The sequence below is a fragment of the Daucus carota genome, chromosome 5 (genome assembly GCF_001625215.2).
Source record: "Daucus carota subsp. sativus chromosome 5, DH1 v3.0, whole genome shotgun sequence".
Lineage (NCBI taxonomy): Eukaryota > Viridiplantae > Streptophyta > Magnoliopsida > Apiales > Apiaceae > Daucus > Daucus carota.
This window is the reverse complement of record NC_030385.2, coordinates 31968675-31985592: the sequence shown is the minus strand read 5'-3', so window position 1 is coordinate 31985592 and position 16918 is coordinate 31968675. Positions and strand designations below refer to the sequence as shown.

The following is a 16918-nucleotide window of genomic DNA, read 5'->3' as shown; positions in this document are numbered from 1 at the left end:
ATTAATTCGTTATTATTATTGTTGATATATAATATTAGTCTTAGTAAGAATATTTTGTAAACTTACAGAAGAAAATTTTTATTATTATAAAATTCATACATTATGTTTAAAATAAAAATTCTAATTTTTAAAATAATAAAAACTTCCTAATTTTTTATCAAAAATATTTGAGCTTTAAAAATAAAAAATCGACAACTAAAATATGAGAAAGGAATATCTTCTTCTTCTCGGATCTTCCGAAGAAAACATAGGAGTATGTTTTTCTAGCGCAAGTCCCTATGTGTTGTTTCTACTACCAAGTACAATAAAATAGGGTCATACTTTTTGGTTGTGGGGCTGGGGTGGACCTACATCCAAATCATGCTTATAGCTCGTTGTTTCCTTTCCAACGTTGAATGGTCACAAATAACTCCGTTTTTCCGGTGACGTGGCTATTCCCCAGTGGCCAAAGAGTAAAGCAATCTATGATATATATTGCGGTTTCTCTAATCAAAAGTTTGTCCCAACTTGCCCCACACTCCCTGCTTTTCTACCCGGACTAGTATTGCGTTGCAAAAATATATTTTTTCTTCGTCCTTCTATACAAGTATTGTAGGACCTCTCCGGACCCCTCATTTGTTTATATTAGGGGACGAGAGCTCGGTACGCATTCTAATGCCCTCGTAAAATGTAGTTGGATAAAAAGTTTTATAAAAATTTGATGCTTAAATTTTTGTAAAAAAGAAAAAATTTAAAAATAACTTATAGAACTATGTTTTATATGCGCTTTAAAATGCGTGTCAAACAGTGTGAAAAAACTGTAACCAAATGAGGAGGACAGAGGGAGTACTACTTTTAACGTGTAATTAATTTAGTTTAATATATTTAAGTATATAGAAAAGACAAGTAAACGACTTTTTTTAACCAACTTCTTTATCTAGTTTTCAAAAATGACATAAAGAGAACGGGAAGAACACTTATATTTTCGTATGTAATATAATGGGACCTAATAAAATGTCCGAAAGAAATAGTGTATGTTTATTAGTAATGTCATTGCTAATGTGTAAGTGTAGGAATTACTTGAGAAATGCTAATGCATTACCGGAAAGTACGTCAAACGAAATGATTTTTTTTGTTAATTATTAATAATAATTTTATTACATGCATTGGGTACAAGATATAGCTTTTTTGATGATCCACAGAGCCTTTGATATATGCACGAATCAAAAATCGGTGTTTTTATCGGCATGTTGTGTTGGAGTATCTGGAATAGGCGAAACAAGTGGATGTGGTAGAAAGCAACTAACTCGCTCAGGCTGCTGCAACCAACTTGCTCAGGCCGGATGCATGGAAGAAACTCACATGTAGATCGAACCTGGAATAAACCAGAACTGATCAGGAGGCTGAAACTTAATATTGATACTGCAGTTTTCCAGGATGGTAACATCAATGTTGACTGTGTTTTCTGTGATACTCAAAGGAGATTTGTAGATGCAAGATGTAAGAAGTGCCAAAATGAGGCGAAAGCAATTAATTTGAAAGAAGTACTCCCTCCGTCCCATTTTAACTGCTTTTGACTTTTTTACACGTGTTTTAAGGTGTTAAAAAAATCACATCTAAACATAATTATTGTTTATAAAATTTATATCAAATAAAAGTTTAGAATCTAAACTTTTATTTGATATAAGAATTAAATCTTTTTATTGAGCGTAGATACTATTTTTTTACACCTCAATATACGTGTCAAAAAGTCAAACATCAGTTAAAATGGGACAGAGGGAGTATTGTCTTGGGTGATAGAACAACACTAATACACTATGACCACTATAATATTGTTGAGACAATTCTAAACCACTTGGCACTTGCTATGGTTTGCAATGGAACTCTGGACGAAGCATTTTTTGGTATCATGCATACTAATAAATTGTATCCAATTATTAAAGCACATAGATCCATTGCTAGTTCAATTTGATTATCAATCTACGAATAGTATGGCGCATGTGTTAGCAAAAGTCGCATATTTTATGTCAAGTTTGGAGATGTGATATGATAAGTCACATGATTTCCTCGTGTACTAGATTCTGATATTATCAATTGAAACAAGTATGTTTATTTCAAAACAAAAGAAATATACATTACAAATTAAATCCCGCAAATCATTTCATTTTCCTTGTGTATCGCTCGTCCCGTGATAATCATCGCATCTCGGATTTTTAATATTCAAGTATATCAAGAAAGAAAATGATTTTATTCTTTAAAGTCAAAATTCTGAAATTATAGACTAATCCCTTATTTACACCCATCCTTAACTACATAACAAGTTTCTATTAATTTTGTTACCCTGTTTGTTCAATAATAAAGTTCGACATGTCTTGGCCTAGCAGAAAAAGTACAAAATGTCTTCTATACAATTGTATACTTTGGATAATCGCAAAATATATCGACCAACATATCTATACTATACTATTAAAGCCGAAATATTAAAAGTTTGGTCGGTCGGTACGCGGACTTTTATATGGACTTTATAATTAGCCACTACAAGAAAAATAATTAAAAGCTACCAACGAAATTTGGTCGCTTTTAAGTAAAAGCGACCGTATTTGGTCGCTTTTAAGTAAAAGCGACCGAAAAGAGTTGGTCGCTTCGAAGGGGGTCGCTTTTACTGATTTGGTCGCTTTTATATATAAAAGCTACCGCTTTGCTGGTCGCTTTTGTTAAAAATAAATTCCTTTAAACCACTCCAAATTTTTGGCCATATTTTGAATTTCCCACCTTACAAAATTGGTGGAATTTAAAAAGCGACCATAATTCATTCGGTAGCTTTTATATGGCTATTTTTTTTAAAAAAAATTATTTTTGTTGCTAACCCTGTTTAGTGCACAGCTCAATAAACCATTCAATCATCCAAATAAGTTACGTATCCATATACTAGGGAGAGGTGGGAACAAAATATAAATTAATAAACACAAAATATTAATAATAGATAAATCTTTATCAACAAACAACAACATTAGAACAGGATTCAGACACACACTCACAAGCACAGAAACGCATTACTCCCTACGCCACTAGGAAACTAGTGTAATCCATGGCTAAATGAAAGTTACTTCCAAGTTTACAACTCGTTCCAACCCAAGCACCAGCATGCTTGATGATGGTGATCTGCAACTCATCTTTCTTTGCACCATCAACCCTGTCCAGAATTTGCCCTTCTTTTATAAGCACAAAGGTTGGCATGGCTTCCACTTCATATTCCTTGGAAACAGCCTGAAATTGCGACTTACATATCACTATACTGAAAAAATAATAAATTTCAAACTCGAAGAAAACGAAAAAAACTGCCATAATGATTAAGCTGGCCTCTGAAAAGTTGGCTTACCTCAAGTTCATCAACATCGACTTTAAGAAAGATGACATGAGGCATCTTTTTAGCAAACTCTGCCAGAACTGGGGCAATGAAATGGCAAGGTCCACACCATGAAGCGGTGAAATCCACAACCACCCATCATCAAAATTCAACTAGCTAGTCAAATTCGTGACCATATCACCTGAGCTAACCAAAAAAGTTGAAAATGCACGACTAATAACACAATGAAAATTAATAAACAAGATATCACATAAAACTGAAGTAAATATGATGACTATTAGCCAATACATCATGAATATGCTAACCACTAACTAAACAGTATCTGCCACACGACAGACCATAAAAAAAGCCCAAAAAAATTGTATTCAACACAATTCTTGGCCCCAAAATTACACAAAATACCCAAATCCAAACCTCTGAAAAAACAAAACATACTAGCAGAGTTTGTCAAAGTAGTACCAGGCTTATTCATGTTATGGCGAACCATGGGAGTGTAAACAGTTATACCAGCACATAGCAAAGGCGCTGCTGATGCCGGAGGGTAGTTCTCAAGTATTTTATAACAGTACCTACTCAATAAAATAATACAGACTACATATAAACAGTTTCCTTTCAACTCCTGATCTTCAAAGGAAAAGCAAACTTCGATATACAAAAGCTCTGGGTATAAGATAAAATTTTAATTTATCTCCTTAAAAACTTATTTTCAATGGACATAGGACATATGATAAACATTGATTCTGACACACAATCGGCAAATACAAAACCCAAAAAAATAGCAATTCGACAAATACGAAAAATAAGAAACCAACCAATTGAAACATAAACATTAAACCCGTATAAAACATACCAAACCCTCATTGTAAAAACATCAAAATCGAACCCACATAACTTACAAAAACATGGAAATCGACCAATGGAAACCCAAAATTCGAAGTCATACCAGAGAAAAGCGGAGTAAAACCCTAATTCTGAAAACGCCCCAATTGAAACCCTGATTCTCGGAGACAAAACATCGGACAGGTTGTGCGCGCACCTGGGCCGCCTATAAATTTCTCTCTGAAAACGATCTGCGGCTATACCCATCTCAAACCCTAGCTCTAGAAGCTAAAATCTCAGCAGGACCGAATTCGGTGAAAACGGCACGGTCGATTTTGGGGATGACCATGTCGTTTTGGTGAGTGTTAAGGGCGGAGGAAGAGCAAAGGGAGCTGAGAGAGAAGAGTTTGACTCACAGGGAGGGGGGCCGTCGGTGACGTCTGCCGATGCCATAGGTGTTTTGGTCTGATATTTTGAGACATTTTGAGACAGAGAGCAAGAGATGGAGATGTGCGTGGCTGACTCTGTGCGAGATTATGAGAAATATTATGAGAAATAAAAGGGATATAGAAAATCTTATGTTCACCAAATTGAAGATTTTTATTAAATAGGAAAATTTTAAAATACTTTTAGAATCCCACTGATATAATTCTTTTAAAAATGAATTTTTTGAGTAATATTTACTAACTCCAACACAATTTTTACAAATTAGCCACCTTTAATTTTGAAAGAAAAATCTAACGTTTTTTTGAATACCTCAAATATTTATATATTTCACAAAATTTAATCGATTATCACAAGATTTTGATATATAATTTATGATTTGATTATTAAATCTAACTATTTTTTAGTCTCCAATTCAAAAGATAGATGACAAGATTAATATATTTTACTTAAATTCTTATATTTTTTAAAAAATATTGTTAACTACTAATTTTGCTGTAACATCTAAACGGTGTCTAAATGGTGTATACTCCTGGTATGGTACTTTGAATTTTTTAAAAATATTTATCAATAATCCAACCTTACACATGTTAAGATTGATATATTTTAGTCATATTCTTAAAATTTCAATAAATATTTAGTTTATTTGATTTGAGATTTTAACAGTCAATTGATAATTTGACTATTACATCTTACTGGTGTATACTCCTGGTTTGATAGTTTGAATTTTATAAAAATAATTATCAATGATCGAACCTTATAGATGTTAAGATCGATATATTTTAGTCATATTCCTAAAATTTCAATAAATATTCAATTTATATGAGTTGAGTTTTTAACAGTCAACTGATAATTTGACTATTACATCTAAATGGTGTATATTCCTGGTTTGGTAGTTTGAATTTTTTTTAAAATAACTATCGATGATCCAACCTTATAGATGTCAAGATCAATATATTTTAGTCATATTCCAAAAAAATTAATAAATATTCAATTTATATAATTTGAGATTTTAACAGTCAACTGATAATTTGACTATTACGTTTCAATACAATCAAGTCGTTGCATGAAAAAATAATTTTAGAAAAATGGAAATAATCATGCGTGACAAGACTAGTTAAAAATAATTGTTTAATTTTCTTGACTATTATGAGAATACACAATTAAATTGTTATTTTTTATTTCTTCAAATAACTAAAATCAACACATATTAAGATATTTATGATTGAATGGTAAAAAAAATAAATCAAATATCATAGACCACAAGACAAGTTATTTAAAAATAATTATTTAATTTTGACTATTATAATAAAATATAAATAAATATTTACTTTTATTTCTTTACATCACAAAAATCAACTCATAATGTTTTTATAAAAATCATAAATTAATTATTCTTGACAAAAGCGACCGGCTATAACATGGTGGCTTTTGTTTTTATATAGTTTTACTTCTCTCAGGCGGGAAATTTCCCGCTCAAACACATGAAAGTTAAAAGCGATCGCAAGATTTAGCCGGTTGCTTTTATATTCAAAAGCCACCAAACAAAAGCGACCCCTCGTAAAAGCCACCAAACAAAAGCGACCGCCAATAAAAGCGACCAAACACGGTCGCTTTTGTTTATCAGTCAACTTAAATTTCTATTTTGAATAAAAGCCACCGTTTTTGGTGGCTTTTATACTTGGTCGCTTTTATTTGGTGGCTTTTAGTGTTTTTTCTTGTAGTGAGCGGGCTTCAAACAAAATTAGTGGATTTCAAACAAAATATAAACAAATCAAAACATAAAACAAACATACGATCAAAACAGCGGGCTTCAAACAAAATTAATGGGTTTCAAACAAAATATAAACAAATCAAAACATAAAACAAATATACAATCAAAACATAAAACAAATATAAAACATATTTGACTATACCAAAATTATAGTCAAACCTTAAAAAATACTATATTATTAAAGTCAAAACAATAAAAATTTGATCGATCGGTACACGGGCTTTTATGCGGACTCTTATAATTAGCGGGCTTCAAACAAAATTAGTGGGTTTCAAACAAAATATAAACAATTCAAAACATAAAACAAATATAAGATCAAAACATAGAACAAATATAAGACTTATTTGACTATACCAAAAACTAAAATCAAACTTTAAAAAATATATACGCATCTATCTATACTATACTATTGAAGCCGAAATATTGAAATTTTGGTCAGTTGGTACTTGTGCCAAAATACGGGCCTATCTATATACCAATTATTCTTTTTAACTAAAATATGTTATCTTTTTTTTATATTTTCCAAATAAAAAAACTCTATTATTTAAAATACCATCAACCAACATAGTAATTACCTTTTTAACTAAAACACATTATCTTTTTTATATATTCTAACTAAAAAAACGGATCTTCTACTATTAACATGGGCTACATATATCATAATTTTATTTTAACAATAATATTAGTTTACCATTATATACTTATATATAATAAGCGTAAGGGAGATAATTTGGTCGCATGATCATATGGTCCAAAAGTTTATCATCCGTTGGATCGTATATTGAACAAATAAGCACCTTTAGATTGGAACAAAATTAACTTCTGTTCTATAAGACAACTAATATCTACTTGCATGTTTGTAATTCCTTTTCTGAATCCAAAACAAATTATGTCTTTCACGTGTTTATGGATTTTTTAATCCAAAATAAATATTTCCTACCAGTTTTATTTGTGGAATCATATAAATTGCACCGCCACAATTTTTTTATAATTTATTTTAAAATTAATAAGCCGGATTTACGTGAAGAACGAATACAAAAACTTTTTCTTAATCCAAAATAGATTCTACCTTCTTATTGCATGTTTATGATTCCTTTTCTTAATTCAAAACAAATTATGTTTATCAATTTTAATCTAGAACCATATAAATTTTTTGAAAATATTTAAATTACATTATAATAATTCTAATATAAATAAATTTAAAAATATATTCTAATATGAGTTGGCGTAACGTATTCTACTCAAAATATATTAAAATTTGATAAAAAGAATTTAATATTTTGGCATTGATACATGCGACAAAAGGAATGGCCTGATTACAATAATTTATTTGAAACCACTAATGGTTGTGATGGTGTATTTACAACAGTTCTAACTTACAAACAAATCATAATTTCGAATTTTATTTTATTGAAAATTTAATTTATTATTTATAAATTAAATTTTTTCATACCATTTAAAATATATTAAAAAATTATAAATAATTAAAAAGCTCCCGTGCCTTGCACGGACTATAAGCTAGTGTGTGTGTATATATATATAGGCACTTGCTCAAATGAGAACTTTCTTAAAATGAGAACCGTGAGAACTTTTCTAATTTATCAATATCTCATTCATTTGAAGGGCCCCGCCAGGGGCACCTTCACAAAAAATGTATATAATTAAGGTCTCCACCTAGCTAGCCGAAAAAAAAATAAAAAAAAAAAAAAAAAAAATCACTGATGACGTGGCAGTGGACTTTTTTTTTGAATTTTTTTTTGAATTTTTTTTTTGACTAGTTAGGGAGAGACTAGTTTTATATACACTTTTTATATTGGGTACCCACTAGTTTGATGTTTAGATTAGTCAAAATATGATAAATTAAGGAAGTTCTCACGGTTCACATTTTAAGAAGTTCTCACTGGAGTAACCCTCTATATATATATATATATGCGTGCGCTATCATGTTCAATATCTGGTTTCCCATGTGGCAGCGGATTATTTATAAAAGCGGCTCTTAAAACTTAAAATAATATTGCGTATACAAGAAAAAAGTAATACGAAAACCACCAATTTACTGCGAATCTTGGAAATCATCCATATTTGTTATGTATAAGAGCATCTCCAATTGGTTGGTTATGATCGTTGGCTAAATTGGACCTGTAGCGTTTTATGCAAAATTTGTTGAACCTGTAAGACATTGTGATTCAATGATATTGACTATATTGGTTGGCTATAATTTGAAAATAGCATGTTATTAATATTTAGATTGTTATAAATATAATATATCAGTATAATATGATAATAAATGATGTATAATCACTCTACATATTTCTTACAAGTCTGTAGAGATTCGACAAATTTAGCCATCCATGGGAGGTTGGCTAAATTTATAGACAACAGGTCAATATGGTTGGAGTGTGAACTTTTGAAATAGTTGGATAATTTTTTTATTTTTGGAATGACAACTCACCTTTTAGCTAAGGGGTCTTCATGGTTGGAGATGCTCTAAGGAACATATTTTGTATAATAAAATATTTTATAATATAATATATGTAAATTTACAGATAAAAAGTGAACTCCATAAAAATCAACCTAATCTGTAAAATATTACTCTCTGTGTCCTCTTTACTCTGGGATGGGAGCTCGACAAGGATTTTAACTCACACATAAAATATAATATAATGAATTATTTTAACTTTTTTTCTCCTTCTGATAAAGAATAATATATTTTTGAAAAAAAAATTGTAAGTTTGTATCTTTTTTTTTTTGTCAGGATCTACATACTCGTAGATGAGTTGTATCTTGAGAGACAATAAGCCGCTACAAGAGATTTCATTCATCCAAAAAAGATTATCATCTAACCGAAAGACATGCAAGATATCTTCGGACGTTTTTGATAATAATACTTTAATGTCTGAAAGGAAAAAACCCATTAAAATCAAGGATTCTGCAAAAAACAAACGAAACATGAAGAACATAAGTTCATATATAAAATTATATACATTATACAAATTATAAAGGATAATATATCCAAAAATAGATTATTTCTAAAAGCGTGTGTGCATATATTTTCTAAAGTAACAAATAAAATAAAGTCTCAACCAAAGAAGGATCTTTGGTTAGACACTAAAGTAGTTAAAATAGAGTTAATTGCTCCTTACAAGCCGAAATATACGCCATCACTTATGGCCACCCATGAATGGTACAAATACACCTCAATCAAGGCACAATTAAAAATTAAATCGTTTAAAATCGTCAATAATGATCACCACAAATGTTACTAAATATTCATAAAGTGTAATTATCATGCAAGAGATTTGAACATCCATAATATTAGCACATTAATCATAATTAAAAATTAATATTCAACTTAAAATTATAACAAAATAATCATCAATAGAAACATGCATCTAAAAACATGTTGAAAATTAAAAAATTTTAATATAGAAGATCAAACCACACATTTAACATACCCACACAATCAAGAACACCAATACACAATCAAGAACACCAAGAACACCTATCAAAATCTATAACAAACCTAATTTCAAATCAATACTCCAACCAACCAAAACAAATCCGGTTGAACAAATCCAGCTAAGACAAAACATGTTAGAAAAATACGAAAAGAAAGTTACAAAACTCGACCTGATCTACAAACTAATCCAAACAAGATTATTAAACCAGATACAAATTCATAATATCTATCACCTAAAAAATCTATACAACCTTAAATTTAAAATAAGAAAGCATAAAATTACTAATTCAGATATGCTATCATAATATATACAAAACAAGAAACAAAACACACGAAAATCATTTACTTATGATTGCAACAAGATAATCGAGAAAAAAAACGTATTGTGTATATTACATACGGAATAAAAAAATATGAATAGATGATACCATGTTCGCGTAGAAGTCCATATGAAATCACTTTTCTGAAACAAAGATTAAACAATAATAACACCAATGATCTTCGCACGATCTAGCAAAAAGAAAGAAAGAAATGATCGTCGGACGATTAAAAAAAAAATTTATGTTGAGCGTTCCGGCTCATCTTTTTCGAACCACCACAAGACTCATATGCACTTCAAATGTTAAAATACGCAGAGTCATAGGGGTGCTCACGGGGTGGCGAAACCGACCAACCCAATTCAAACCGACCATATTTCGTCCGATTCAAACCGAAATTTTTTAACCCGACCGAATTAGTTGGGTTGGATATGGGTTTCGGGTTTTATAAACCGATCCAACCCAACCCGATTAAAAAAGATGAGAACATATTAAATTTATCAATCCCGTCACATATTAGCCTAGGGGTCGTTTGGTTAGACTTAAGGAAAGAGAATGGAATACAGAAAGGGAAACGAAGAGAAAGGAAATGAATGATGCTGAATTGTATTACCTATTTGGTTTTTATCCGGAAACGGAATGAAAAATTATATGATTATTCCTATATTTGATTTTTAAATATTAAATATTTTGAAAGAGTTAAATATATTTACGTTTATAATTTGATATATTTTATTATTTAAAAATTTCATTAATCTTATAAATATTTTGACATTAAAATTATATTAAATTTATTTTTAATATGTAAAAACTAAATTAAAATTTATTTTTGATCTTCAAAAATATTTTAAATATTATTTTTTAATGTTAAGATTTTTGAAATAAATTATATATGAAAATAAAAAAAGAATCAGGAAAGGGAAAAGAAACCTGGTGGGGGTGGGGAATGGATTATGAGGGATTTGGGGTAAACCTAAAACTAAAAGAAGGGAAAGGGAATGACAGATTTCATAAAACAAACGACAACAAAGGGAATGAAACTGATTGTTTCCCTTTCTCTTTGTTAGTTACCCCTAACCAAACGGCCCCCAAGTCTATTTAGTTTTATTGTATTTGTGTGCTTCTTTTTCTTTTCTTTTTTTATTTGTGTGCTTCTTAAATTTAATATAGTAATTTTTGTTTGCTATTTAAATATATATTAGATTAATTTATGAATGAGAATATGAGATTAAATTCATTATTATGTTTGTCAAAGAGCACATAAACATGAATATTGTTTGTTTGTTATGTAAATGTATTTTATGGCTTTAAATTTATCTGTTTAAGTAGCAAACAAACATATTAAATTTAAGAATATATTTGTTCATTATTTGTTACCACTTATTAACCCAACCAAACCAATCCAAACCGAAGTACTACAAATTGGTTTGGGTTACGAATTTATACGGTTTGAGTTGGGTTGAAATTTTGAAAATCCGATTTAATTGGGTTGGGTCCAACCCGCCCCAACCCAAGCCGCGTACACCCCTACGCAGAGACAATATTTTCTATATATTATCATTGTGGGCCGTTATTCCAAAATTATTTAGGAGAAATAGTTTCTTAATCGCACAATAGAATCTAGGTTTCTGAAAGAAGCCCAATTCCTGTCAAGAAAACAGGCCCAATTGTTGTATAAGATAAAACCATCCACTACTTGGACCAAAATACTAATCACAAGTACTACTGTATAAATTAATGCATTAAACAACTACATGCTTCCTTTGATCAACACAAACACACCAGTACATCACCAGATTCATCACCACACATAACAACACTATAACTTAAGATAAAGCTAAATCAAAAGAAATAATAAATCAAAGCCCAGAACTAAAGGGCACCCCGGTGGCTCTTAACCATGTCCTGCCTGCTATAAGCTTGTTCACCGTGAACTTAGAGGCCTCATTAGCACTCCTAATAACATGATACCCCTTCCATTTCACTCTGTTTCTGGTAGAAGATCCAGGCCCAAAATTTTTATACTCTCCATAATACAAAGTATCCCATGCAAAGTTCGTGTTCTCCCATGCCAACCAACCCTGTGGACTCACTAAACTATCAATGTAGGTCTTTAGTAACACTGTTCTCGAAAATTGTTGCCAAGGCCGCCCCAAGTAGGTTCTGAAGTGTCGCGCTACACGTTTGAGATCCGGGGCTGCTTTGATCACACTATATTGGATCGAAATGCCAGTGTTTTGGTTGGGATCAATGCGGCCTTGAGCTGTGATGACATTGACCTGGCCATGTAAAGGCCGTCGAACGAAGATAAGGCAGTTCTGGAAAACTACAGCTGCGTTACCAAAAATGAAGTCGACAGTGCCATAAATGTAACAATATTTGTAGAATTGGCGCTGGGCGTGGACAAAGAGTGTGTCCTGGTATCCTTCGAATCCACACGAGTAGAAGACGGAGAAATCAGACGCGGATCGAAGTGCAACTGCTTGTGCACTCTGTGGACCGGCTGTGTTGCGGAATGTTATGCCACGAGCTATGAATCCAATTCCATCAATTCCTGAACAATCAGTTCGTTAATTTTTTTCTCATAATGATGAACTGTAAAATTTAACACTAAACCTAAGTTATTATGAGTTGAGTGGTGAGATTAATATGAAATCAGTTCGTTTAGTATGTAGTTTACTGAAAGAGATGATTATAATTCGGAAAATGATACTATGAAATGTTATATCTAAAAGACTAAAACCTCTCGTACAAGCCAAGTTTTCACTGATATTGCATACACTAAAAGTTTAAAGCCTCTAGAAAAAAAGTGTAGATGTGTATTATAACTGGCAATAATTGTTATGGACTTGTGGTATTTGTGGTAAGTGTTCCACTTCTTCTACTCTTGTCATAGAAGCAACTTAAAAATGATGTGCACTCAAGAACCATGTCATTTTTGGCCCAAGGCCCTCTCAAAAGCACATAATTTGAAAAATTGTATATTTTAAAAATCTTTACAAATTTAGAACTCACGAACACACTCAAGTGATATCTGTTGGTTGATAACCAGAGTATCTGAAGCCGCTGATATCACTGTTAGGCGTATCTCAACGCGTAAAATTAATTTGCAGGATTAGAATTTCCTAAACTTGATTAGTAAGCACAAGTTTTTGGAATGGACTATTACGGTTGCTTGAATAGTAAAACATAAGACGAAATGAAAAACAGAGAGAATTTTACCTGCAGTTGCAGAGCTGTAGGTTGTGAATCCTCGAGCAACACTCCGGCTGCCAGAAATAACAGTATATCTCATCCCATCGCCGACTAACATAATGTTGTTTAAGTTATAGCCAACCTCAATATTCTCCCAATAAACACCTCGCTTCACATATATTATAAACCTCCCATGTCCTCTCCTCACTTTGGCTGCATAATTTATCGCGGCCTGTATTGAAGTGAATTGCCCTGATCTGTCTTTCGCTACCACTACATTCGCCCTCCATGCCCACGGTGAAGATTGCAACAGCTTCCTGTCACCCTCCCTGACCCAACTAGGAAACTCTGGATCCTCGTCGTTTTCAATATATTTTTTATGAGACAAGAAAGCTCGATTAACAGCCAAACAATCACTAATTAGTTCTGAAACATTGTTGGTAGTAATTGGAGCTATGAATTTTGTGACATTTAGCTCAAACGACCCTGATCGACAGGTCTCAAGATTTGTTAGGGCAGCACTAAGCCAAGTCTGCGCGTCAAAGCTTGAGCAGCCTTTTCTACTTGTGTTTCTTCTAGTGCCTTGTACAGTTCTGTTGAGTTGAAAAATAGTGTCACCCAAGAGCCTGTTGCAATCATCCCATGCCGCCTTCTTTCTCTTGCTTCCACACTCATTTCCAAGCCTCGTCGTGCAGTTCCGCGCATGCAGAGCACGGTCTAGAGTCACTTGGAACAGCATTTGCCGGAAATGAGCTCGATTTTTTGGCCTATTATGAGAATCATGGCCTAAAAAATACATGCATGGTTCGGGATGAGGAGTAGTTTTGCACCAGTAGGAAATGTCGCCACCAGTCGCTGATAATTCATCAAAATCTGCAGCTTCTGATCGGGAGATGAGAATGATGAAGAAGATATAGATGTGTATCAACAATAGTAACATCTTAGTTGCCATCAAAAAATTTAAAAAAAAAAAAGTTGCTTTTCTTGTCTAAGTTAGAGCTCAAGTTTGTTCTGAAGGAGTTGAGCTTGAGACCTGGGCTTAATGATCAGATATATAATTTATAAGATTCAACAAGCATAAAATTTAGAAGGGTTGACCAGAGGGTGAAATACTTGACTTGTCTTGCTCGCAAGTATAATCATATATAGGATAAATTTTGTGCACATCATACCGAAACGAGTCGAAAGCATGTTGAATTCTATTAGTAGAGCCATGTGTCGTGAAATTAAATATTCTCAAGTTGTGATTTTAACGACAGTGGATTAGTCTGATGATCTAATTTCAAGTACAGAAGCACTATAGAATATCTGTGTTATAATTGCTTTGTACTTAATTTAAAAGAAATAATTGTTGCATAATCTTGATCCTAAAGTTTGTTCCGCCTGGGGACGGTCGGTGTATTTGTGGCTGTAACTATAAACAAGAGGTGACAGGTTATACGGCAACCAAATTATAGCATCAAAAGAAAATACTAAATACGAAATGTCAACGTTACTTTACGTTTACGTTTTTGGGAGTAACTAATCAGATTCGGATCTGTTTCACATTATTTACCAGCGTTACTTCTTCCGTCCCGGCTAATAGTATAAGTTGAGGGATATTTCAATAAAATATAGTTTTGTAATTTATTTTAGGATTTTTTCTGTATAAATATATAATATTTGTATTTTTATACAAAAGAAAAATTCAAAAATAAATTATAGAACTATATTTTATAAGAGTATTAAAATGCGTGTCGAGCAGTGAAAACAAAAGTATACTATTGATTGGGACAGTGGAAATATTAGTTATTGCCACTATCCTATTTATTTAGTTGTCTCCTCAATTAAAATATAAAATATAATTTCATAAATATCTTTAAAATAATTTAACAAAAATTTGATATTTAAATTCTATATAATTTAGAAAAGGGTCATGAATTTTTTTTTATAATATTAAAAAAGATGCATAAAATACAAACTAAAATATAAAAAAAACCGTTAAACAACATCACACACGCTCTATGTCATCACTCTCATCACCCACCCAGGGACCATGCACCCTTCTCCGCCGCAATACAACATGGTCCACTAGAGACTCAATAAGGCTTTGCACAGGTCTTATGGTTCTAGACGGCCTTAAGAGTTAAAATTTTGACTCGTTTAGATCATGTTTAAGTCCATTTCCTGATTAGTTTCCGTCCTCAATCTCTTTCTATTTAATCGCATTAATTTGTATATTAGGTTTGTATTGGAGTAGGGCCCTGTATATATGTATATGTATATAATTTTATATTATAAATATAAAAAGTCTTATAATACATAACGAAGTGTGAGTTGCATAATTCAAATTAAAAATTATAAAACCAGATGATTCGGATAAGTCGGAAATAAGCATAAGTTATATGTTAACGAGGACCCAAGCGTCATTCAATACTCTAATCAAACCACCCTCTTGCTTATTCTATTTACTAGTTGATAACCCGTGCCAAGCACGGGTTTAAATAAAATTTTAAAATTTGTTATTTATTGAAAAAATAATGTCTTTTTAATTATATTATCATATTTTCATCATTTTTTTATTATACTTATTTAAATTATTGTTTTTATTAGTGAGATAATTGTTATAATATAAAATCCAGTCAAATATAGAAGTTTTTTTATAATAGTAATAATCGTTAAATAAAAAATAATATGATGTATAAAATCCTAACCAATATGACATCTTTTTCATAATAATTTAATGATTCTTATTATTAAATAAAAAATTTATATGATCACAAAATCCTAATAATTATAGAAGTCGTCTTTAATATAATATTTTAATCAATTCATGAATATTATAAAGTCATGACCAATATAAGTCTTTTAATAAGAACACGATCCTTTTGATATCAATATTGAATCTTGTTTATTTTAATTCTGAAATATGATAGAAATTTTATAGATTTGTTTCGTAAATTAAATTGTATGAGTTTTAAAAATTAAAACGAATATTTGACGTATGTCTAGAGTTTCGGTTTTTTTATTATATGTAACAATATGGACAATGACTTTATTTTTTTTGAGTTTCTATTTCTCAAGTCAGTGTTACCACCGCCTTATTCGTTTTTATCGCAATCTTCTGAAAACACTGAATGATAATAATTATTATTTTAAAAAAAATATATGACCAAGTTTTTTGTTACTTTAGTATCAATATTGAATCTTGTTTATTTTAATTCTAAAATATGATACAAATTTTATAAATTTATTTCGTAAATTAAATTGTATGATTTGTAAAAATTAAAACGAATAATTTCGTTGACATTATTATTCTATTGATAGGATATTATATTAATATCAATATGAACTCCTTATTAATTTGAACTATAAAGCATGTTAAAAGATTTATAGAGTTCGTTCCGTATATTAGTGAGATAATTGTTATAATACAAAATCCTGTCAAATATAGAAGTTTTTTGATAATAGTAATAATTGTTAAATAAAAAATAATATGATGATAGCCAAATTTTGATATGAATTTTATAAAACTGTTTCATAGTTAAATTGTTAGCGATTTAATTGTGCGGATAGGATAAATG

At 30.9% G+C, this 16918-nt stretch overlaps 1 protein-coding gene across 1 annotated transcript; it reads right to left on the bottom strand.

Annotated features, from left to right (window-relative positions):
• Positions 1-11883: 11883 nt before the first annotated feature.
• On the bottom strand, positions 11884-14548 carry LOC108223684 (probable pectinesterase/pectinesterase inhibitor 59). Its single transcript, XM_017398060.2, has 2 exons — positions 13383-14548; positions 11884-12714 (listed from the first exon to the last, which is right to left on the bottom strand). Exons 1-2 carry the CDS (start codon positions 14305-14307, stop codon positions 12020-12022), a joined length of 1620 nt encoding a protein of 539 aa, XP_017253549.1. The 5' UTR covers positions 14308-14548; the 3' UTR covers positions 11884-12019.
• Between the last annotated feature and the right edge of the window lie 2370 nt (positions 14549-16918).